Source organism: Carassius gibelio, chromosome A3, assembly GCF_023724105.1.
Source record: "Carassius gibelio isolate Cgi1373 ecotype wild population from Czech Republic chromosome A3, carGib1.2-hapl.c, whole genome shotgun sequence".
Lineage (NCBI taxonomy): Eukaryota > Metazoa > Chordata > Actinopteri > Cypriniformes > Cyprinidae > Carassius > Carassius gibelio.
Window position 1 is genome coordinate 30,039,665 of NC_068373.1, and position 26,578 is coordinate 30,066,242.

At 40.6% G+C, this 26,578-nt stretch overlaps 1 protein-coding gene across 3 annotated transcripts in view; it reads left to right on the forward strand.

Moving 5' to 3' along the window:
* Positions 1–8,466: 8,466 nt before the first annotated feature.
* Positions 8,467–26,578, forward strand: part of LOC127942187 (zinc-binding protein A33) — a 119,748-nt gene continuing 101,636 nt past the window's right edge. Inside the window, exons 1-6 of one of the 3 annotated variants that reach the window (XR_008149278.1) lie at positions 8,467–9,085; positions 9,223–9,318; positions 10,994–11,224; positions 11,306–11,328; positions 11,409–11,530; positions 14,648–15,539. Coding sequence is in view for 1 of the 3 variants with exons in the window: in XM_052537837.1 (XP_052393797.1) it covers positions 8,690–9,085; positions 9,223–9,318; positions 10,994–11,224; positions 11,306–11,328; positions 11,409–11,530; positions 14,648–15,159 (1,380 nt within the window). In the remaining 2 variants the exon portion in view is untranslated. Of the gene's footprint in view, positions 9,086–9,222; positions 9,319–10,993; positions 11,225–11,305; positions 11,329–11,408; positions 11,531–14,647; positions 15,996–26,578 lie in introns of those variants that run through there. The other 2 variants (XR_008149277.1, XM_052537837.1) reach the window with 2 other exon arrangements.

Consider the following 26,578-nt stretch of genomic DNA (forward strand, 5'->3'; position numbering starts at 1 on the left):
ATTTGAGCTCTGCAGGGATGCTTGAACGTTACCATGAATGAGGGATAACATTGTGCTTGCGAACCATACACGTTTATCATGACGTGTGATGCCATTTTTGACATGCGTCTTTGTAAATACCTAAGAAGTCTTTAATGTTTGCCTCATGAATATTCCTGCTGACAGATGGCTGAGATTTTGTTATGTATAGCTGGTCTTTCTTTATTCACAGGTTTAAAGAGGAGCAGTAACAAGGAAAATTGTGAGGAAATGAATTACTGTTATATTTACTATAATATACTGGTTTAAAATAAATGTATCTTAAATTGAAGTTTCCTTTGACCAGGACAAGTGCTTCTAAAAGTTATAATCAGGTCAGTGTTTTTTTTAATCAGTGGGGTTATGTATGCATTTATTTTTTTAAGTTCTGAAATGTGCATAATTTAGATACTAAGTTTCAATGCCGTGAGCTCAATTAATACTTCTAGCATGACCAATTTGTGTTTGACGGAGTGGAAAACAATGGCTTCCCTACTTGGTAAGAGTGAAACATCTCAAAAGCCATTTCTTTACAAACTATGAAGTCCAAATGAACTCAAACAAAAGATTTTTAGGTATATTCTTTTTGCTCTCTAGGACACAGTGCTTTATCCACGGCTGCTGCTGGCCAAATGGGTGTCCTAAGCAGAATTGTATTGTTGTTCCCCTTCCCCCAAATATTATGGAAAAAAATAACACCTACTATACAAAATAGAACTTAAATAAAACATAAGAGTAAATAAATAAATACATTTGAATTACAGGTGCATCTCAATAAATTAGAATGTCATGGAAAAGTTCATTTATTTCAGTAATTCAACTCAAATTGTGAAACTCATGTATTAAATAAATTCAGTGCACACAGACTGAAGTAGTTTAAGTCTTTGCTTCTTTTAATTGTGATGATTTTGGCTCACATTTAACAAAAGCCCACCAATTAACTATTTCAATAAATTAGGATATGGTGACATGCCAATCATCTAATCAACTCAAAACACCTGCAAAGGTTTCCTGAGCCTTCAAAATACTCTCTCAGTTTGGTTCACTGGGCTACACAATCATGGGGAAAGACTGCTGATCTGACAGTTGTCCAGAAGACAATCATTGACACCCTTCACAAGGAGGGTAAGCCACAAACACTCATTGACAAAGAAGCTGGCTGTTCACAGAGTGCTGTATCCAAGCATGTTAACAGAAAGTTGAGTGGAAGGAAAAAGTGTGGAAGAAAAAGATGCACAACCAACCAAGAGAACCACAGCTTATGAGGATTGTCAAGCAAAATTGATTCAAGAATTTGAGTGAACTTTACAAGGAATGGACTGCGGCTGGGGTCAAGGCATCAAGAGCCACCTCACACAGACGTGTCCAGGAATTTACTGAACCACAGACAACATCAGAGGCATCTTACCTGGGCTAAGGAGAAGAAGAACTGGACTGTTGTCCAGTGGTCCAAAGTCCTCTTTTCAGATGAGAGCAAGCTTTGTATTTCATTTGGAAACCAAGGTCCTAGAGTCTGGAGTAAGGGTGGAGAAGTTGCTTGAAGTCCATTGTTAAGTTTCCACCGTCTGTGATGATTTGGGGTGCGATGTCATCTGCTGGTGTTGGTCCAATGTATTTTTTGAAAACCAAAGTCACTGCACCCGTTTACCAAGAAATGTTGGAGCACTTCACGCTTCCTTCTGATGACCAGCTTTCTGAAGATGCTGATTTCATTTTCCAGCAGAATTTGGCACCTGTCCACACTGCCAAAAGCACCAAATGTTGGTTAAATGACCATGGTGTTGGTCACCAGACCTGAACCCCAGAGAGAATCTAAGGGCTATTGTCAAGAGGAAAATGAGAAACGAAAGACCAAACAATGCAGATGAGCTGTGTCACTGTGCAGGGTGCCGTCTCAGCCTCCCCTGTGGTCTGTATTGTCCTGTCTCTTCAGTAGCTCGTGGTCTGGGCAATCAGCGCTAATCACGGCGGGGTTGTGCAGATCACGAGCTGATTCTTCCCCACCTGTCGCTCGCTCCCCCACTCCCTTATATGTCTCTGCTTTTCTGTCTGTGGTCGTGAGTAGATTGTTTTGTCTTTGCCCATGTTTTGCATTATTCTCATTATCAGTCTCACCTTCTGTTCTTGTGTCAAAGGATCCATAATTCGGAGATCCGGCAGCGCGAGTGGTCCGCAGTGTGCCGGCCAGCTCGGAGATCTCTGTGTGTGCCAGAGCATTTCATTATTGTTTATGTTATTTTGTGTTTTGTGGCGAGAATAAAGATTCTCCTTTTTCTTTACTCTGCATCTGAGTCCTCTGTCCAGTACGCACCCATGACAGAATCTACTCACCAAGGATGGATTCAGCAGAGGAAACGGAGCTGCGCCGAGCTCTTCAGCAGCAGGGTTTTCTTCTGGGTCGACAGCAGGAGGAAATTGCAGCTTCTCGTCGCGCCTACTCGGAGATCGCTCTCCAGCTCAACCGGCTAGCCGAACGGCTTGACCAGCTGCAGGCCAACCCCTCAGCCGCCCCGTCTGTTCCGGATGCCCCGTCTGTCCCACCTGCTCCTCGCCACGCGGAACCGTGACTCAATCCACCCGCTCCATACTCGGGTGAGCCCAACTCATGTCGATCATTTCTGTCCCAGTTTTCGCTGACTTTCACTCTCCAGCCTTCCTGTTTCCCCACGGAGCAATCCCGGGTGGCGTTCGTCATCACTCTCCTGGTTGGTCAAGCGAGAGAGTGGGGAACGGCTATGTGGGACAGCAAACATGACTGTTGTGCGTCGTTTGATGCATTCTCGAAGGAGCTGCGCAAGGTGTTTGCGGCTGGAATGAGAAGGCTCTCTGGGATCACTTCCTCCACGGCCTGGCTGAGCAGGTGAAAGACGAGATCTATTCACTAGAGCTGCCCCCTGTCTTGGATGGGCTTATCGATCTCGCCATTCGGGTCAATGACCGGATTACTCTCCGTTCTCGGCACCGTAGAGAGGGGATTCCCCATGAACACGTCACCGGGGTTCCGTATGCAGCAGCATGTGACATGATGTCTCAATGCCGCATCCTCCCGGAGGAGGAGCCCATGCAGATTGGGAGAGCACGGCTGACAATGGGAGAGTGACGCCGTCGCTTGGATAATCAGCTCTGTCTGTACTGCGGTGAGGCGGGTCACGTGGTAGCGGCGTGCCCTGTGGCAGGACGACGCTTTTCACGCAAGGGAGAGCGCATGGTGAGCGTCACTACAACTCGACTGCCACCCGGTGGCCGTTCAGAGTTCCAAGCTTCAGTACAGTTTGGAGGAGCTGTTTTCTAGGTTTCAGCATTGATTGACTCTGGAGCGGAGGGCAACTTCATGGATTCCAGACTGGCAATTCGTCTGGGGATTTGGGCTGTTGCACTGGCCAAACCGATTTCTGCCAGGACACTTTGTGGCACCCATCTCACTAATATCACTCACACCACTCAGTTTGTTACATTAACCTTGTCTGGTAATCATGCTGAGGAGATTAGATTTCACCTTATTCACTCGCCCACCGCTCCAGTGGTGTTGGGTCACACCTGGTTGGTTAAACATAACCCTCATATTGATTGGGCCCGTAGTTCTATTTTGGCTTGGAGCCCTTTCTGTTTAGCTCAGTGTTTGGGTGCTGCTTTTCCCCCTGTCTTGTCTCATTCTGTGTTGCAGGAGGAGCAGACTAACTTGGTTGATGTACCGGAGGCTTACCATGATTTGAGAGCGGTTTTCAGTAGGTCCCGAGCTTCATCTCTGCCTCCACACCGCCCGTACGACTGTGCAATTGACCTGCTTCCTGGCACTTCTCCACCTAGGGGGCGCCTTTACTCTCTGTCGGGTCCGGAGCGGGAGGCCATGGAGAGGTATATACATGATTCTCTGGTAGCAGGCATTATCCGTCCCTCATCCTCTCCAGCCGGGGCGGGGTTCTTCTTCGTGGAGAAGACGGATGGTTCGCTGCGCCCCTGTATTGACTATCGGGGGTTGAATGACATCACGGTAAAGAATCATTATCCTTTGCCGTTGATGTCATCGGCCTTCGAGCTCCTTCAGGGGGCAACCATCTTTACGAAGTTGGACCTACGCAGTGCTTATCACTTGGTTCGGATTAGGGAGGGGGACGAATGGAAGACCGCCTTTAACCCTTTCGAGTCGATTAATGCATATATGCGTTTTGATTCATTTTCTCCTGATAACCCTGAAAAGAACTTAAATTAGACTCTCAGTTTTAATCGTACAGATAAGAGCAATACACCAATCGAATCTGTAAAGAGTCTAGTTTTTTTTGGATACAGACATAATAACAAAAAACCTTTGTGCACTTATAAAATAAAGATAACAAACAAGGTGCGCTTTCTGCAGCCTCTGTCTCCGCTGAACGTAATGTACAAACACGTCATTAAAATGAAGTGTAACTCCGTGAATACTCAACGAAGAGACATGAGAGAGATATCTATAGAAAGCTTGACATGTCTACTTTAAAACTAAACAAGTGCTGCCGAAAACAAATATTCTGAGATCAAGTAATCCATATGAAAATAACGCGATGTCTATGTCTCCCTTCATTATGTCTAATGTGACCACGCCCCCGCGCTGAACACGCTATTCAGATTCAAACTGAAGCGCGCGGCTTGAATACGCCCACACAGAAGAAAAAGCAGCCAGACTGTTCTTCAAGTTTTTATTTTATTTTACTGTTTGCTTCGCAATGAGAGGAATAAGACATAATGAACCCCGAAAAGATGTGATGTGGTTGAGGATTTGAGAAATGGATTTCCTCAGAAAAAAAGAATGAAGCACTTTATTCAGCAGAGATCATAAACATGAGTTAGTCTCTTTTTATTTATTTATATACTTGTACTAGTTTTCACATAACATCTAAACATTTTACTAGTTAGACTTTTTCCAAATACTTTTCCCAAACTATAATTCCTGACTAAATGTATAATCAAGTGAAACATTATGAAGTTTCAATAACAATATACAATACTATACCATTCAAAAGCTTGATGTAAATAATATAAATGTGACAAATAGAGATAACTCTAACAAATGTAAAAACAATGCAGTTCTTTCAATTTATTCCCCCTAAAAAAAAACCCCGAAAAATATTCTCAGCTCTTTTCAACATTAATAATGATAAAAAATAATAATGATGATGATAATAATAAATGGGTTTTTTTTTGGTAGAAAATAAGATTGTTAAAAGGATTTCTGAAGGATTGTGTGACTGGAGTAAGGATGCCAAAAAATTTGTTTGAAAGTAAGCTTTGATTGTCCCTAATAAACTTTTTAACTGCTCCCCCAAGTGGATATTAAATTATGTTGTGGGATAATTGAATATATTCTTAATAAACTACAAACATAAAATTATATACTTTTATTTTGTTCTCACATTCTTTCTTGTAACTCCTCACTCACACTGGCACAGCTGAATGGCTGATTATGCAGCTCATTATGCAGGGCTTTGTCTTCTCAGGTGTAAATCACAATGATATTCATGATAGTTGACCCCTACTCACATATGACTTTTACCAACAAAAAGTGTCTTAGAAAATTTAAATCAATATATTGTTTTCTGTGAATGAGTAAACAAGATGATTTTCACATAATTTAGAAAGAAAAATTCTAGGCTACAAGCTCCAGTTCTCAACAATCCCGGGAACCAATGTTATGTATGTGTTTTATGGCCTTATTCAAGTGATTTAACATTTTTAGTTTTTCACTAACCATGCATAACATTTTTTTTCTCAAAAATACAATCATGTACATGCATGCATTTCACATATTATTATAGACCAGTTTGTGCTGATTACAGTGATATTAGACTTTACCCATTTAGATATTTATAAGAAAATGAAAAAAGCACAAATATCAGGGCATTACAAAAGTTCTCCAGGCCCCAAAAATACCCTTAGACTCCAGAGGGTTAACACCCATACAGGGCACTTTGAGTACTTAGTTATGCCGTTTGGGCTTTGCAAATCCCCGGCGGTCTTTCAGGCACTCGTCAATGACGTGCTCCGAGACATGGTCGATCGGTTTGTTTTTGTTTATATCGATGACATCCTTATTTTTTCCCAGAATGAGCGCGATCATGTCCAGCACGTCAGGCGAGTGCTCTAGCTGCGTTTGAGAACCTTAAGTGTCGATTTGTTTCGGCCCCCATTTTAACGACCCCTGACCCATCTCGTCAGTTCATTGTGAAGGTGGATGCGTCGGAGGTAAGGGTGGGGGCAGTTTTGTCTCAAAGATCAACTTCGGACGAGAAAATACATCCCTGCGCCTTCTTTTCTCATCGTTTAACCCCCGCGGAACGGAAATATGACATTGGGAATAGGGAGTTACTAGCTGTCAAGCTGGCCCTGGAGGAGTGGCGTCACTGGTTAGAGGGAGTGCGATTTCCGTTTATCGTTTGGACTAATCATAAGAATCTTGAGTACATTCGCACCGCCAGGAGAATAAATTCTAGGCAGGCTCGCTGGGCATTATTTTTCGGATGTTTCAGGTTTACCATTTCTTATCGCCCAGGCTCTAAGAATGGTAAACCCTTACGCGCTGTCGCGGGTTTTTGAGACTGAGGCTAGTCCCACCCTCCCGGTGGACATTTTGCATCCCGAACGGGTTGTGGCTGTGGTCACCTGGGGGGTGGAGTCCAAGGTCCGCGCGGCACAACGCCATGCTTCTGTTCCCACTGGATGCCCAGAGGGTCTGCTCTTTGTACCTGAGTCAGTCCGTACTAGCGTACTTCAGTGGGGCCACTCTTCTAGTCTAGCTTGCCACCCTGGAGCAACTCGTACTTGTAGGTTAATCAAGCAGCGGTTTTGGTGGCCGTCCGTCCGCAAACTAATGGTCTGACTAATGGCCGAGCGTGCAAACCAAGATTTGGAGAGAGTCCTGCGCTGTGTGGCGTCTGCTGAACCGTCATCTTGGAGTTCCAGGTTGACCATGCTAGAGTATGCGCATAACTCCCTCCCGGTCTCATCTACGGGTTTGTCTCCCTTCCAGTGCTGTTTAGGCTACCAGCCACCTCTATTCCCCTCTCAAGAATCCGATGCCGTTGTTCCCTCCGCGCATGCGTTTATTCAGAGATGCCTCCGTACTTGGAGGATTTCCAGAGAAGCCTTCACTCGGACTGGCGGGAGGAACAAGGCATCGGCGGACCGTCACCGTACTAAGCCCCCACTTTACGTGTGTGGTCAGAGAGTCTGGTTGTCTACTAAGGACATTAACTTCAGACTGCCCTCACGTAAACTGGGACCCAAATTTGTTGGACCGTTTATCATAGCCAAAGTGCTTAGTCTGGTGTCTGTTCGGCTTAAATTACCCCCTCAGTTTAGAAGGATCCACCCGGTTTTCCACATTTCTAAGATTAAACCCACCTTTCCCCCCCCCCCTCTTCAGCCCCTGACCTCTGCCCCTCCGCCTCCTAGGCTCATCGAGGGGTCGCCTGTCTATACTGTACAGCGGCTCATTGATGTTCGGCGTAGGGGTAGAGGTCATCAATACCTGGTAGACTGGGAGGGTTATGGTCCGGAGGAGAGATGCTGGGTTCCGGCTCACGATATTCTGGATTGCGCTCTCATTGATCAATTTCATCAGCGTCATGGTGAGTCCTCCGGGGACGCCAGAGCTACCGCTGAGACACAGGAGATAGTTGAACCCAGTAGTCAGACACCTTCTTAACTTAACTCAGAAGAGTTTATTTAACAAAAACAGCAAAAGGGAACAAAATGTCCTTTGTTTAAAGTTAGGTTACAAAACAGAAAAATCTTCAGACCAGAAAGGGTCAAAAAGGGTAAAATAGTCTCCAAAACAAAAAACTCAGAGAAAAACAGCAACACCAATCACAGGAAAACAATTCAAAAAGACTTTCAAAGAATATACTTGGAACTAGAGCAGATTTACGGCAGCAACTTGCTTAGGGACAATAATAACCAAGCAAAGATGCAAAGGGAGTGATCAGCTTAAATAGACAGGACAGAATGAGGTACATGTGAAAACAGTAACACTGATTACAAAAGGCACAATGTTGACGTGAGGGCACATTGGGGACCTCTAGTGGCCAAAATAACAAAACAAAAGCTCTGACAGCGTCATCATTATTCTTCCAGAATATTCTTCTTTCTTTTTTTTAGAAGGAGAAACCAGAAACTAATTAGACTAATAATCAAAACAATTGACAAAACTTATTAAGGCTGCTTGATTATGGCTAAAATCATAATAATCATATTTTGGTCAATATTAAAGGGGTGGTTGATTGTTGCTGAAGTGTTATGAGTCTTCTTTTTATTATCAATATTTGTGTCATTGTTTTACAGCATTATATTTGAGAGTTGCATAGCAAGTAAATTTTAATGCATTTTGTTAAAATTTAACCTGAAGAAATCCTGATGTTGTTGTTGGACCTGTTAACACCCAGAAGTGATCAGAAACTCCTCCTTTACAAGACTTACCAGGAAGAGACTGACTTATTTCTGTCATACAGACTCACTTCTCTCTCAACAAAAGCTATAAGGATCAATAGAAAAGGAGGAGAAACTCTTTAAAGAAGGATTTCTGAGAACTGTGTTTGTAAACAGACAGCAGATCTTTCTGATTCTTATGATTCATCATTTTTTAAACTGTCTTTCAGAAAGTGAAAGTAAAGTTTAGATCGCAGGAGCTCAAACAGGAAAAATGGCTTCACTATCTGAAGAAGATTTTTCTTGTCCTGTGTGTCATGAAATCTTCAAGGCTCCTGTTATTTTATCATGTAGTCACAGTTTCTGTAAAGAGTGTCTCCAACAGTTCTGGAGAATCAAGGGAACTCAGGAGTGTCCTGTCTGCAGGAGAACATCCTCAAATAATCATCCTCCTATTAATCTTGCATTACAAAACTTGTGTGAGTCATTTCTAAAGGAAAGAAAAGAAAGGCATTCATCAAGATCTGGGGAAGTCTGTAATTTACATGGTAACAAACTGGAGCTCTTCTGTCTGGAGGACAAACAGCCGGTGTGTTTAGTGTGCAGAGATTCGGAGAAACACGACAATCACAAATTCAGACCCATCGCTGAAGTTGTGTCATCATACAAGGTAAGACAGATTTATATTGTGGGTTAAAACTCATAGAAACTGAGTAACATGCTATACAACTTTCTCTATCATTTTGCTCATACAGTAACACATATGATTATATTACAGAAATCTCTGATTTTGTCTTTAAATTATAGGAGGAGCTCAATACAGCAATGAAGTCTTTACAAGACAAACTAAAACACAATGAAAATATAAAAGAAGAGTTTGAGAAAACAGTTCAACACATCAAGGTGAGGATTGATTCTTTTGACACTGATAGCTGAATTGATTTGTCCAACGTAATTACACATTTGACGAAGATCAAGCATTGACACTCACATATGATTATTGCTCATATTGATATATGATCAATGCGCTCACTTTCCGCAGTTTCATTTTAGATAATTACTTCAGGCGAACTAAGACAATCTTTTCGGTAGAACAATTTCTCGCTGCTTAAAGGTAATGTAGGTGATTTCAGAGAGGCTGGTTGTAGCAAGCTAGCTTTGAAAGCATAAGATCCCACTTTCCCTGCATAACTGTTCTCCAGAGCCACGCCTCTTTCTTTGAACATGCATCGGCAGACCAGAGGCTAGAACAGAGCTGCTGGAGGATTGGATGCAACGCTGTCAGATGACCTCACTTCTCATTCACCAGTGAGAAAACATTTCAGTAAAAAGTGCAGAATATTACAATTATAACACTTTCTATTCCTGCTCGTGTCTTCAAAAGCAAAACAGAAAGCACTGATCATGTATCATGTTTGTGAGAACAAGTTGCACAGAGTTATGCAAATATGTACAGGTATGTTGACAGGCAGGCAGGACAGCCTATCATAGCACTCGGACCGAGGAATATGATTGGACGAACAATTTATGGTCCTATGCCTTCCACAGATGATATAGATACATATGCCCTGTCCTGGGACAAAAAGACACTGAATCGTTAAACAATGCTGGTAACCTCGGAATTTGTGACCATAGTTATTTAACTACACTCTAAAAACTGCTGGGTTGAAAACAACCCAATTTTGGTTATTTTAAGCCAACATGTTGGGTTATCATGTCTTAACTCATGCTCTGTGTTTTTTTCATGGTTTAAAACTACTACATTGCTAGTCTAAATTGAACCCAAATTAAGCTAGGCATTAAATCTTGTTCAATTTAAAATCACTTTTACTCACAAATAATAAGTATCGAAGGTAAATATTTATTAAAAAGAAAAGAAAACAGTCAAAAAGTAACATGTACGAAGAAATGCAGAAAAGTATGGCATTAACAGCTACAGAGTTCATAAATAAAGCATTGCACATCTGTTGAATATAACTTTTAAGATCAAATCTGACTTTGGAAAATTTTATATATTGTATAAAAATATATAGAAATCACTATTATACAATAACTGTACAATTAGTTAAGTTCTTAAACTATTCTGACATGACAGTACACAAATAAGCCACAACATTAACACTGATATTATAACATTTAACATACGTGTGTGTGTGTGTGTGTGAAAGAATGTGAGCATGTGTATGAATGACAGAGTGTAAACTCTTCTACTAAACCACACAGAACAAGCATTTAACATTGTTTTTACAAATTATACACTTACAGTTTGTTTCATAGTGCATGAATACAGATCATGCATCACGGTCAATTTTCATGATCTCTTTAGCATAACTGAAGTAGTCATGAAGAAGCCCCATCAGCACAGTATATGTCATCTTTTACATCATCCAGGGCAGCGTCCTCCTTTAAAACCATTGCTGTATCAGATCAGGGGAAAGGATATTCCCTTCTTTGCTACAGTACTAGTACTTCAGAAAGTTAAAACTGTAGTTAACTATCCCATATTTATCCACTCACTCATTCATGCTGCTTCAGTTGAGTCTCTGAGACGACTGAAGTGAATGTGATTTGATTTCAGTCTCAAGCTGATCACACAGAGCGTCAGATTAAACAGCAGTTTGAGAAGCTTCATCAGTTTCTCAGAGATGAAGAAGCTGCTACAGTCACTGCACTGAGAGAGGAAGAGGAGCAGAAGAAGAAGATGATGGAGGAGAAGCTGGAGGAGATCAACACACACATCTCAGCTCTTTCACACACAATCAAAGACACAGAGGAGATGATGAAAGACAGTGACCTCTGCTTTCTGAAGGTCTGATTTCAGATCAGTGATTGATTGATTGATTGATTGATTGATCAGTTGTTGATGATCAATGGTGTGTTTGTTCTGCAGAAGTTTCCAGTCTCGATGGAAAGGTGAGTGATCTGCTGCTGTCTCTGCTCTCTCTGCTTCTGATCCAAAGCCACTTCAGTTCTGATCCTGAATGTTCTTCCAGAGTCCAGATCTCATCACAGCCGGATCCACAGACTCCTTCTGGAGCTCTGATTCATGTGCCACGATACTTGGGAAACCTGCCCTTCAGAGTCTGGAAGAAGATGCAGGACATCGTCCAGAACAGTGAGTCTGGAGAAGATCTGAGCACTTACACACAACAGTTTATCATCATGACACGAAACTACTAGATTATTTCAGTTCGTAGTGAGAGAAGATCGACTATTATTCCTGGTATATAACTGTAACAAAGTAAACCTTCATAATCATCGGGAAGAAGGAGGCGGGAACCAGCGGACAATCAAATAAGATTTAATAACTGACTAAAACCCAGGCCTGGTTCTCTCTCGTCCGTCACTGTCATTGCTTCGGTTTTATATCCTTCCATCTCCTCCGTGGGACTCGAGACCGGTGGGTCGAGCAGGTGTTGCTCATTTGTTATTGTCTGTTTGTAGAGAGAGGAGCAAGTGTGGTTAGGCAAGTCTGAAACAGAGAACATGAACAAGTTAAGGGTGGCCTCCGTAGCCACGACAGGATAAGTCGAGCGCTCAGAGAGTTCGGCTGAGAAGTGACGAGGCTCTGGTAGTTCAACAGAGACGTGGAGACGCTCTGGTAGTTCAGCAGAGTTGTGGAGAGGCTCTGGTAGTTCAGTAGAGATGTGGAGAGACTCTGGTAGTTAAGCAGAGATGTTGAAAGGCTCTGGTAGTTCAGTAGAGATGTGGAGAGACTCTGGTAGTTAAGCAGAGACGTGGAAAGGCTCTGGTAGTTCAGTAGAGATGTGGAGATGCTCTGGTAGTTCAGTAGAGATGTGGAGAGGCTCTGGTAGTTCAGTAGAGATGTGGAGAGGCTCTGGTAGTTCAGCAGAGACGTGGAAAGGCTCTGGTAGTTCAGTAGAGATGTGGAGAGGCTCTGGTAGTTCAGCAGAGTTGTGGAGAGGCTCTGGTAGTTCAGTAGAGATGTGGAGAGGCTCTGGTAGTTCAGTAGAGATGTGGAGAGGCTCTGGTAGTTCAGCAGAGACGTGGAAAGGCTCTGGTAGTTCAGTAGAGATGTGGAGAGGCTCTGGTAGTTCAGCAGAGACGTGGAAAGGCTCTGGTAGTTCAGTAGAGATGTGGAGATGCTCTGGTAGTTCAGTAGAGATGTGGAGATGCTCTGGTAGTTCAGTAGAGATGTGGAGAGACTCTGGTAGTTAAGCAGAGACGTGGAGAGGCTCTGGTAGTTCAGTAGAGATGTGGAGAGGCTCTGGTAGTTCAGCAGAGTTGTGGAGAGGCTCTGGTAGTTCAGCAGAGTTGTGGAGAGGCTCTGGTAGTTCAGTAGAGATGTGGAGAGGTTCTGGTAGTTCAGTAGAGACGTGGAGAGGCTCTGGTAGTTCAGTAGAGATGTGGAGAGGCTCTGGTAGTTCAGCAGAGTTGTGGAGAGGCTCTGGTAGTTCAGTAGATACGTGAAGAGGCTCTGGTAGTTCAGCAGAGTTTTGGAGAGGCTCTGGTAGTTCAGTAGAGTTGTGGAGAGGCTCTGGTAGTTCAGTAGAGATGTGGAGAGGCTCTGGTAGTTCAGCAGAGTTGTGGAGAGGCTCTGGTAGTTCAGTAGATACGTGGAGAGGCTCTGGTAGATCCGTGGAATTTAGACTGGATTCAGGAAAATCAATGGTGACTTTACTCTGCTCATGAAGATCATTGGTGACTTGACTCTGCTCATGAAGATCAATGGTGACTTGACTCTGCTCATGAAGATAGTCGCTGACTTGCCTTTGCCCATGAAGAACACTGGTGACTTGTCTTTGTCCTTGAAGATCACCGGTGACTTGACTTGATTCCTGAGGTCTAACTGTGGTAGTGCTTAACTCATGAGGGTCAACAGGGACCTGACCCGACTCTGGGGGGTCAACTGTGGCTGTCATCTTGTGCAGAGGCACTGGACAGGTGGCCATCTTGTGCCATGGCTCTGGGCCGATGGCCATCTTGCGCTGGGCCGGTGGCCATCTTGTGCAGTGGCGCTGGGCTGGTGGCCATATTGTGCTGTGGTGCTGGGCTGATGGTCCTCCTGTCTGTAAACCCTGGTCTAGAGTCGGCCATCCCACCGGGAGAGACAGGTGTGGCTGGGGTATCCCACGGAGACCGATGTTGTAAGTACAAAATGAACCCCCAAAAATCAAAGGCATCAAGCTGATCCATTTCCCTTTCTGGCACAGGGTTATCTAGACCGGCGTTGGAAAGGGTCTTTCAGGGCTGCATCATTATATCCCAATCCACCCGCCAGTGTCCAGAACACTTGTGCCACACCACCCACCTCATTCCCCTCTTGACAGAGGGTGGTTAATTTTAGGAATCTCCCCCTCCGCTCCTCCACACTGGCTGGGGAATGGACACAAAGACCCACACCGCTGAATCTCGACATGATGGAGTCCTTCTGTAATGATCTGTAACGACTGGGACACAGGAGACGAGAGATCCAAAAGCAGTGTAAGATTTAATGGATAATCCAAAATCAGAATCAAAACAAGCCGGGGTCATAACCAAACATCAGTCCAAAAAACAAACAAATAAACAAACAAACAAACAAACAAACAAACAAACAAACAAGAACAGGAACTTGAAATACTAGGAACGTGAGGAAACCAGGTGATGGAAAGTAAGGACTCCATGAAACAAACAGAAACAGACCGGTTCAAATAGGCAGGATAATGACTGTGAAGTGAAGACACCTGAGTGCAATTAACAGGTGTGCAATTACTCTGATGAAGGGACAAGGCTTTGTGTGAATTGTAGTGCCTGCGGTGAGGTGCCTATGGGGAAGTGAGACCACTAGTGGAGACCCAGGGAAACACAGAACAGACACCGTGACAGAATGATGAGGCTCTGTTCAGACAATTATGTGTTTACCACAATATCCTCAATTACTCACTCCACAGAGATTTGAATACAACATTACAAACAGACAATAACAAACTATTTACAAACACACAGAGACACAGTTTAATGAACATGATCAGATAATGCTGAATATACGACATTTTTTTTACAGTTTCCGATGGACACAGATTTTTGAATCACACATAGTGTTTGTGTCTGATGCCATTAAACACTGATAATAAAAATGAGTGTGTAACTAATAACATTGAGGGGTCAGAGGAAAATGTCTGATGTGATTGATCAACAGTGTCATAACTCATAATAATCTGTGTTCAGTTCACTCTTGATCATTATATGAACATCAGAATAAGATCATCTGTTGATTGTGTCTCATCAGCTCCTGTGATCCTGGATCCAAACACGGCTCATCCACGTCTCCTCCTGTCTGATGATCTGACCAGTCTAAGAAAAAGTGTGAACAATCAACCAGTTCCTGATAATCCAGAGAGATTTGATAAGTGTCTTTGTGTCCTGGGTTCAGAGGGGTTTAACTCAGGGACACACTGCTGGGACGTGGAGGTTAAAGAGAGTCTGTGCTGGAGTATTGGAGTCACTACAGCATCAAACCAGAGGAAGGGATGGGGTTTCTTTAATAGTGATGTCTGGTGTGTGCAGTATCATGAATCTCCATATCTCTCACCATTTACAACATTTGGTTTTCCTGTTAAACAGACGCTGGACAGTGTGAGAGTGTATCTGGACTATGACAGGGGAACATTGTCATTCTCTGATCCTGTAACTAACACACATCTACACACATTCACAACCACCTTCACTGACACCGTCTTCCCATTCTTATATTGTTATAGTTTATTGCCTCTAAAGATCTTACCAGTCAGCAGTCAGTAATCATTACACCTGTAGATCTGAATATCAGTACATACAGACTGATCTCCGCTCTACAGACACACTCACACTGACACACTGCTGTTATACATCAATAAATAATACAATTAATTTAGTGAGATCAATCAAACTGTAGATGATTGAGTTTATTAGATCTGTCTGCTGAGGTGAAGTTAATATCAAGTCACTTCATTTCAGTCACAGTATATCCAGCTTCAATCTTCAGCGTTCAGACACAGAAAACATGGAAACATCAGGGAATATTAAAACTATGATCTTCAGGCCTGGATTTCTGTTATGATAATATATTTTTATTCATTAGTTTATTCTCTAGATTTATTAATCAAGCGTCATGCTGCACTGAATTAAAACACACGGTGAAGGTTAAAATCAATCATGTTATTTCTCAAATCTGACCGATGAGAAACCGTGATGTGTTGTGAATCCACCCAGATTTTAGGAGTCATGACTCAAGAAAAAAAGCTTAAAAGAAAAGGAAAAAAATGTTAGTTTTTGTTTGTTTGTTTGTTTGTTTTCATTGTGAAAGTGTGTTGGTTTTCAGACTTTCTGTTGTTGGTTCAAATGTTCAGAGGAAAAACATTGTGCTAAACTAAAAACAGTGTTTAAATGTGTATCACTAAAGATCAAATCCAGTATAAATGACTTTCTAGTGTATTTTCATCAAGGTTAGCTCAGTTCAGCTCAGTTTTGGTTGAGAAAGTTCCTGTTTACTTATTTAAATGTGAATATGAATATAGAGCAGTGTTACTTTAGTATAGTAAGTGTTATAGTTTTTTTTTATTAACATTTTAAATAACTAAAATCTCTCTCTCTCTCTCTCTCTCTCTCTCTCTCTCTCTCTCTCTCTCTCTATATATATATATATATATATATATATATATATATATATATATATTACATTTTCTGTTTTCATTTTAATTGAAAGATTTAGTCATTTTGTTTTAAATTAAAATAAGAAATGTTGTCTTGGCAACTTGCTAAAACAAAAATGTTATTTATAAATGTTATATTTAATTTCACTTTATTAAATGTTATATCATGCTTTTAATACACCTCTTAGCTAACTATAATAACTCTGACTTAGATTAGCTGTTTTTAATGCTATAATTAAATAAAATATTTTAATTCCACAAATTACACTACATTTATTTTACATTTGTGTTAAAAATTTAGTGATTTCTTTATTTTTTCCTATTTTTCCATCAAAAGTAACCCTATCTGTTTCTGGTCTCCATTGACTTCCACAGTATTTAGTTATTAACTCTCTGATTACCCACATGCTTCAAAATATCTTCTTTCATGCTCAACAGAAGAAAGAAACTCTTAGGTTTTGAATGATTTAAAGCAGAAGAATTTAAATCATTTTCATTTGGGTGAAATGTCCCTTTAAATAGTTTAGTATATATATATATATATATATATATATATATATATATATATATATATATATATATATATATATATATATATATATATATATATATAGTACAGACCAAAAGTTTGGAAACATTACTATTTTTAATGTTTTTGAAAGAAGTTTCTTCTGCTCATCAAACCTGCATTTATTTGATCAACAGTAATATTGTGATATATTATTTAAATTTAAAATAAATGTTTTATACTTTAAATTATCATTTATTTCTGTGATGCAAAGCTGCATTTTTAGGATCATTATCACATGATCCTTTAGAAATCATTCTAATATGATGATTCATTATCAAAGTTAGAAACAGTTCTGCTGCTTAATATTTTTTCAGAACATGTGATACTTTTTTAGGATACTTTGATGAATAAAAAGTAAAAAAAAAAAAAAGAAATAAAAAGAAGAAGCTAAGTTTTTAAGAGCAGAAATATTTCATTTGCAGATGTTCCTCCAGTTTTCAAGTTGAAGGTAAGCAAAGTAGCTACTTTACACTCTAAAAAACGCTGGGTTGTTTTTTCAACCCAAATGCTGGGTTGAGGCCGTTGGATAGGACTTTTGGATGTTTTAACCCAAATTTGGGTTGAAAATTGGTCTCCGTTTTAACCCAGCAGGGCTGGGTTGAGAACGCGGACGTGAAGGAGAGCACGCACATCACGTTAAGTTAAGATCGTACGTCTCCAGTGCGAGCAGCCGCCATTTTCTCAGCGTGAAAGAAGCGAGAAGCGAGTGAAAGACTTTGGTAAGGAAATATTCAAAATGTAAATTTATCGTTTATTGTTTACCTGGTTGTATGAAAGGTGGAAACAAAGGAGCTCAACATTATAAAAAAAAAAAAAAAACGGACGCGGTTTTCGCCTCAGACACGGAGGTCTTAACGGCATCATTTAAAGGAGCATTGCATAGGTTCTGAAATGTATTACTGTTACTGACACCAGTGACAGTTATACACCATGTTTGGTATAATTTGAATTGCAATAATCTCAGCTTTCCATAGATATATGACACGATTTTTTTTTTAAACTATTTTCGGATTTTCGCGATATTTGTGATTCGTAATTGCGTGGCCCGTGGGCGGCACACTGGAATTCTATCACTAAATATGTTACAGTGTTATATCATAATGTTATTGTTGTTTTACTTCCTGCTTTTATCTCATTTTACAATTACTTTCAGTTCACAATCCGTCCCTTTTCGCCATCTGGCGGTAGTTTCGCGAATTATTTTAACACGCGACCTACATGCGGCAGTAATACCCATATTGGATGTCAACCTACTGTATATGACAGCTGAAAGGAACCAGATTTGGAAGAATGAAGCGGCTTGACCAGAGATCATAAACATGAGTAAAGGCCCGTTCACACCAAGCACGATAACTATAAAGATAACGATAGAGATATAAAGGATTTAAAGCGTCAGACGCACGTGCGCTCAGAATAAACAAACGATATAGTTTGCTGGTGTGGACGCTAATATCATTATCTTTATAGTTATAATTTTTGGTGTGAACAGGGCTTAAGTCTTTTTTATTATTAATCTACTTGTATTAGTTTTCATATAACTTGTACACATTTTACTTAGACTTTTTCAGAAATATAATTCCTTACCGACGTCTGCTTCACACATACTCCGTCTTCAGTGCGTATGCGTTGCGTATTTTTTTACGCACCCATGTTAACGAATTACAGTGTCCCCCCTGGACGCAGTTGCGGTCTATCAGTATGTTCCAGGAGCGGTGCATGTTTACGTACCGAGCCTATTTTTGCTGTGCTGCATGCGCTGAACTAAGTGACAGCGCATTGTTCGCGGTACAAATTAACATGGATTGACACAGAAATGCAGTCATTTCACAATAAATATATACTTATAAAAGCCTACTGTGTTTCACAGGCAACACATTGATTTTTGGCTAGGTTTAAAACAAGAAAAAGAGCACCTTTAGATAAACAGGGCAATATAATATATGCACTTTTATGGAAGCAGAAAAACAAAGTTCATAAATACCCGTGGGATTGCTTGTAATAAAGATTTAAATGCAAAAGGAACGAGAATCAACTGTATGTCACTGGTGTTTTAATTTGATATATTTACGATATCCTAACAAGAAAAGTTGGCTAATTGTTGTGTTAAAAAGTCTGCTTGCTTAACCCTCTGAGACCGTTGGAACCATAATATTAATTGGTGCAATACAGTTCCAGTCAAACAGTTATAAAGTAATCACTCAATTTCAGTCACTTTCAGTCCCACTCAAGGAAGCGAGTACTATCTACATTGTAGTTGAAGAGTTCTATTGTATCTGTGGTTGTGACAATTATTTTTGTGTCACAAAGAAATATGATTCTGCTGATCACATGAGGAAACAGGAAGCATCATTTGCAAACTTTATTTAATGCACATGGATTCAATTGGCTGTTTGCTCATTGTCATTCAATTTCCACATTTTCATTTTCAGTTGCATTTGGAAATCTGTCTTTGAAGCTAATGAAAGGAATATGAGTTTTCCATTCACCCTTTGGCTTTTCCTGATGAAGACCCATCAGCCTGAGAGAGAGAGAGAGAGAGAGAGAGAGAGAGAGTCATCATAGAACTAGTCACAGTTTAATTGCAGAAAAAGCTATATAAATTAACCTGACAACATTAACTTCAGCTTGTTTCTTTTTGGTGTGAAATCTTTACTGATTTTCATCATTTAAATAACTTTTATATTTCAAGTTGAACACTTAAAGTGCTGAAGCAATTTAGGATTACTTGATTATCTTAGTTAGTAAGAATCTGTCTGTACCTGAAGAAAATAGCGTCATCATTATTCTTCCAGATCTTCTCCAGCAGCTGCACACTGGCCTTAATGGCAACCTCTGCAGCTTTATTATGCAGTGAACCATGACTGGAAGCACTGTAGTCTTTATTGATACCATCCCAGCCTCTTCCAATGCCAGTTGTGAAGTCTAGAGTACCTCCATGGCTACATTTACCTGTCAAGGAATAAAAAAGTAATAACAATATCAATATGACGATTCGACATTCCATCTGTAAATGAAAAAAATTACCTGGTGGCTTTTTTACTCCAAAGTGTCCTGATGTCAAAATCTTTTTGTCAATAATGTCTTGCAGAATTGTGGCCCCACAATTTTCATTAGCACAGTTTGCCTTACATGTTGGTTGTTCTTTTTCTGGAGGGAATATGCAAGCAAGGTTTTTATTTTTTATTTTTTTATACATAAGTGTTTGCTGTGCAAAACACACACACACACACACACACACACACACACACGTACTTGCAGGGTTGGGTATGTTCTCGTCTGGATTGATCAGGGCAGTACAGGGTTCAGTGTTTCCCAGCTCTATCCAGTTACTGTGACTGTAGAAATCCTTTAATTTACCATATTTAACCAGTGTGAGTTAGTAGATGTTCATATATTATTCAGAATATTTACTGAAATATATGCCTTAGTGTCTTATTATATAAGACACATTTTCTGGTATGAAATCTGATATTTAAAACACATTTGTGTCACAGTTACACTTATACAAATATTTATCCTAAATTTAAGATTTATTGTTTTATTTATTTGCATGTAAAAATTCAGTCTGTTTTTACAGTCAAAAGTTTTAACAAAATAATATAATACACTACACAAAACATCATGCATTCACAATCAGAAACATTTTCTTTATTAATCAATATTTTCAAACAAATCTATTGTATTGGATGCCAAAACATATAACATAAGTATGAGACTCAAATTGACAACTAGCTTTAACTAAGCTATCAACTAAGCTATCCCATCCCAGAATTTATTATACATTTATACAGCTAAATGTCTTATACAGTATGTAAAACTATGTGGGAAGAAAAAAGTTTAATAGGCAATCAGTCAAAAGAGCAAATACAAGCCAAATATACTTTGATGTATACCATATCTCAATCAAAAGATGAAGCACAAGGGTAACACTTTAGGATACTGTTTCTTACTTACTACATAACTAATAAGGAATTACTGAAGAACTAACAGGTGATTAATCATTAACACTTAACTCACTACTGTTAACTACTAAGAAAGATGTGTTAACTAATCAGTATGTAATATAATTTTATGATTATGTTAAGTAACAGTTAGCTAATCAATAACTAATGTATTCTGTCATACCTTCTGAAGAACTACTTTTAATTATCTACTAGTTAGGGTTCAAGAAAAATAACTATGAAGTAACAATTAATGAACAGTTTTACACAATTACATTGAATTGTGACCCTTTCATATAAATGTTATTAGCAGTAGTAGTAGTAGTATGAAAATGCAATATTAATTCATGCAATACATTTTATAGAGGTTTTGCCTGTGTAGTAAATTGTTTTGTGAGTGTGTTATGTTATGACATATGATAACTTACCTTAGTTTTTATATTTTATATACAGTACTGTATGTGTGCCTCCTCGGCATATACCACATTACCATTAATTCAATTTCTTTATGCAAGGCAAAGCCTGAGGAAAAGTGAAAATACAGGTATCCAGTTTGTAATTAATAAAGAATTATAAAATAATTCTGCAGGACTTATTTTGATCCTGAAACATTAAACCTATTCTAAAGTGAAAATATTGGGAACCCATTAGTAATTAATAAAGAATTATTAGATAATTTTGCAGGACTTTACTTAGAACCTGAAACAGTATTCTAAAGTGAACCTATTAGTAAATAATAATAAACTACATCATTTTGACTAAAAGAGATGAGAACATTTCTTAATACAGCATATTTTATTCCATTTTAACGTACAGTACTGCCCACATTTTAACTAATTAAACAAACATTTCATAATCAAAAGTTACATTTAGAAGCAAACAAAATCCATATTTTATTTCCAATATAAGCTAATAAGTGGGCTGTAACAAAGTTGGTGCCATAGTAGTACTTTATACTTGTCCTTTTACTCAAGTAATTTTGAAAACTAGTAAATAATTAATGCTAGTAGATAATTAATAGTAGTTATTCAGAAGGTATGACAGAATACATTAGTTATTGATTAGCTAACTGTTACTTAACACAATCATAAAATTATATTACATACTGATTAGTTAACACATCTTTCTTAGTAGTTAACAGTAGTGAGTTAAGTGTTAATGATTAATCACCTGTTAGTTCTTCAGTAATTCCTTATTAGTTATGTAGTAAGTAAGAAACAGTATCCTAAAGTGTTACCAGCACAAGTATTGCCTAATAGGAAATTAGAACTGAATCTACTAATTATAACTGAAATTATACGGTCTTATTTTTAGTTTAAAAAGTGCACCAATAGCAGCCTTGAATAAACTTATTTATTGTAAGGGTCTGCTGAAGTCCACTGGTCATGTTGATCACAAATTCATTATTGAATTGTGTCTGACTCACCTGTAAAGTATGCAGGATTGCCCCAAGTGTCTTTCTTGCATCTTCAAATTTCTCCTTTTTCACATGAGCTTTGATGTTCTCTATTCCCTCGATGATGAGGGCTTTACCGTCTAGAAATCTCTCGCTGTCAAAATGATGTTTCTCACTAAAAGGATGGTCAAGATCTGTTTTTACGTTGTAATAGGCGATAATTATTATGCCTGTTTCAAAGTTAGTTTTAAATGCATCTTTTTTGCAGGCCTTTGCCAGTGTCTCTGCATTCAGTGGTTCTGGCTGAAACACACAACACACACAGCACAGACACACAAAATGTCTAGTTAGTAGTAAATAAATTGATATGAACCCTCCCCAGGTGCCCTCCCAACACCATTGGGCTAGAGTACTGTTAATATAATAATGCCTAATGCCATTGGATCAGAGCATCTCCCTACACCAACCCTACACCTACCCCTCACAGAAAACTTTGTACATTTTTAGATAAAAACAAAACAAAACACAATTTACTATGTTTTTTTTATGCCTTTAGAATAACAGGGACACAAGAAGTGTAAACCACCTTTATAAATACCTGTGTCATACCCATCTCATTACACATTATATATATATATATATATATATATATATATATATATATATATATATATATATATATATATATATATATATATATATATATATACGGCCAAACAATAACTGCCCCACCCCCTGTGATTTCAGCCATTGCCCCTTAAAATGTCTGTGCATGGCCCTGTTAAAATTGATAATTTACCAATGAGCATATTGCTATCATATTACTGATGCCATGTATTTTTACAATGCATCTGTAATCTGTTTTTATCATTGTCACAGTGTATGGAGAAGTATTTTGTCAATTGTTTTCCCTACAGAAATCTGTTGCAATGTTTGTCAAAACTTTGGGTCAGTAAAATCTATCAATACTAAATATTGTATTAAAAGTGTATTATGATTGCCCCGTACATGCTGTCTAATAGATTAATTTCATGCACAGATTATACATATATTTATACCTTTTTGAAGCCTTCAACAGTCTCGCAGAGCTTTGCAGTAGCACGCACAATAGCCGAACGTGTGATGTCTTGATGATTTTTAGAGTTTGGCTTTTTCAAAATATGAAAGGCCTGTACACCAATCAGAAGAGTCAACAGAAGAAATGCGCTCCTCATTCTCATATGATTATTAATATGAAAGATCACTCAAAGAGATCTTGAAAGTTTGGTTGCCCTCAGTCAGTGTCGTATGGTGTGCTGCATAATATATACATTGTCATTTGAATTGATATGAAAAAAAATTTAGATAAGGATATGAACATTTGTATAGGTATCACATCACAACTTGCTCAGAACACTATCTGTATATCTGAATTGTAGCCTTCGTCATTATATATATAGTCATTTACCTCATCAAAGAAGTTTTGAAATTAAAAAACACTATGTCTGATATAAATTCTTTATTGAGTGGTGCAAAAATGTAAAAACCATTTTCTATTGAACAAATGCTTTCATTTTTATTCACACTGACTAATTTCCTTGTTTTATCTAGTTTCTTATAGGCTGAGTTGGGGAAGTGAGGCTATAAAGGCCACAGCCTTCTTCACGGACACATCACCACGTTCTTATTTTTTCACCTTAGTTAGCGCATTTAGTTTTGTGCTGGGAGTCGCAGCTTGACTCAGTTTAGTTATCTTTTCTGTTGCTGGGCTCAACATCTCTCATTTTGTTTGGTTATTTGTTTGTGGGACCATCCTTAAAAATATTCTTGTTTGCCGTAACCCGACCGACCCTGTCAATTTAGGACTGACTAGATTATTATTTTTATTTTTTTTTGCTTTTAGTCCGACCGACTTACCGATTGTAAATTTGCATTAAGACCGACCAATTTTTTTTACTCTTCAAACAACTAATACAAAAGCAATGAAATAATATTAATTATATTTAAGTAAGTATTATAAATATATACATTTCCTAGGCCTACATACAAACGAAGGCTATCTTAATTTTTTTATTTTTAAAAAGTTACGTCATCTATGTTTACATGGATGTCACACTATGGCCTGTGCGTTCGCTTCGTTTCATAAGGCTTGTTCGACTTCATGCAGCTCTGCGCAGACCGATCGTCGGCTGACTTGAAGCAGTGCATGCCGGTTAGAAATTTTGTCATCAAATTTTTGTGCCATCAAAGTACCGCGAGAGCGATTCGAGAGTAGCCGGAGAACTCAGCCAGCGCAGCTTCTGAAGAGCGGCTGCACAGGTTCTGATGACGACACAACTGATCCACGATTGGCTGGATTCACTGATGACACAGATGACGTGCGTTTCAAGTTTATTGCAAGTTGACTTCAGTTTCAGAAATTCTCATATGGACTTTTTTATGTCGTCTTCATCTTATAAATCATATTTATTAAATATTGTTTTACTGTATTTACTTTATTGTTAATATAAAATTTGTGTATGTTTATTTTGCATGACTTTCTTTTTTATACAGACCTTTTACTGTCAGGGTTTGCAAGGGAGGAACTCAAGTGCAGACAGGATTCAACACAAAAGGGTTTATTAAATACAAAAAGGGAAAACAAAAACCCACGAGGGGGAAAACAAGGGCTAGGGTAAGGACTAAATAACCAAACAAGACAGGGCTGACCAGATAAAGACACTAAACACTAACTATAAACAAACACTCACGGTATACAGGATACAATCACAGTCACCAGTGTGGAACACATCTGAGAAGCACATAAGTAACACAATGAACCGACGCAAGACAGAGCACACTAGGAGATCTAAATAGGGGGAACAATTAAGACACGACAGGTGACACAGATAGGGCAATCACGACACGACTAGGATAACAAGGGGGGCGGGGCAAGGGAACGAACAACACAAGCACATGGCCCAAAGACAAGGCCATGCGCTTGTACACAAAACAAGGGTCTGTCATGATCCTGCCTCAAGACTAGGAAAAATCAAGGACACGAGGGCAGGATCATGACAGAACCCCTCCCTTAAGGAGCGGCTTCCAGACGCTGCTCAAGGGAACATCAAACACGGGACATGACTGACATGACAGACTGGGACACAGACACAAACCAACAAGACATGACTAATAATAACAAAGGCAAACATGAAAACACAATGGCAGGGTTAGGGTGACATAAAAAAAACAAACAGGGAAGGGGAGGGGGCGGGACCACAAAGTTCATGGGGGACAGACCAGGGCGGGTGGGAGGGGTAGGAATCCTAGGAGGACAGGACGAAGGCTGACGACGGGGGGTACGGGCAGGTCTGGGTGGTGAGGGACGGGGAGGGGTCTCGGGACAACTGACAGGGGACATGACAGGACCAGACAAGGGACGCGGGACAACACTTACGGGACGCGGGGAGACGACATCTACTGGACACGGGGGGACCACAGGACACGGGGCCACATCGGCTGGACACGGGGGGACAACATCTACTGGACACGGGGGGACAACAGGACACGGGGCCACATCAACAGGACACGGGGAGACAACGGCTGGACACGGGGAGACAACGGCTGGACACGGGGAGACAACATCTACGGGACACGGGGGGACAACATCGGGACACGGGGGGACAACATCAACAGGACACGGGGCCACATCAACAGGACACGGGGCCACATCAACAGGACACGGGGCCACATCAACAGGACACGGGGCCACATCAACAGGACACGGGGCCACATCAACAGGACACGGGGCCACATCAACAGGACACGGGGAGACAACGGCTGGACATTTGGGACTTCTGGGGACAGGGTCAGGGGACAAGACAGGACTGACGGGGATTTCTAAAATTTGGACAAGACGGGACAAATAATCAGAAAATGCTTTAGCAGCTAGGACAATTGGCATCTCCTTATGAGATGAAACCGACTGTACAAGAGTCTTTGCTGCAGAGTCGGCCGCGGCTCTCTCCTCCGCTCTCACGACTGCCGACTTGCATACAGCTTTCTTTCCCGGCCCGGGCACGCTAGCGCTCACCGCTGCTGACTCGGACACGCTCACTGCTGCTGGCTCGGGCAAGCTCACCGCTGCTGGGTCGGGCACGCCAGCGCTCACCGCTGCTGGCACGGGCACGCCAGCGCTCTCCGCTGATGGCACGGGCACGCCCACCGCTGCTGGTACGGGCACGCCAGTGCTCTCCGCTGCTGGCACGGGAGGAAACGGGGTCACAGGACCGGCAGGCCCCCTCTTCCTCCTCTTCCTCCTTGGGCGCGGTGCAGAGACCACAGCTGGGTCAGAGGCGGGTTGGGGGAGTTCGGTCTCTGGCAGGGCTGACTCCGACGATTCCGAGGCAGACTCCCACGATAACCGTCTCCCTCGCTTCCCGGGGAGACCGACGGGTGTGGGAGGCACCTCAGGACTCGGTGAGGGATGTGCCTGATCCCCCAGAGTGGCCACGGCCAGGATACGACCTTCTGGAACCGTTGGCAGCTGGGTAGGTGGGGACCTCTGGGGCTCCTCCTCTCGCCCGCTCGCTCCGGAATGACCTCCCCTGGTCCCCCGGAACACCACAAGGCGAGAGCCCTCAAAACAATCTCGCTTGCTGGC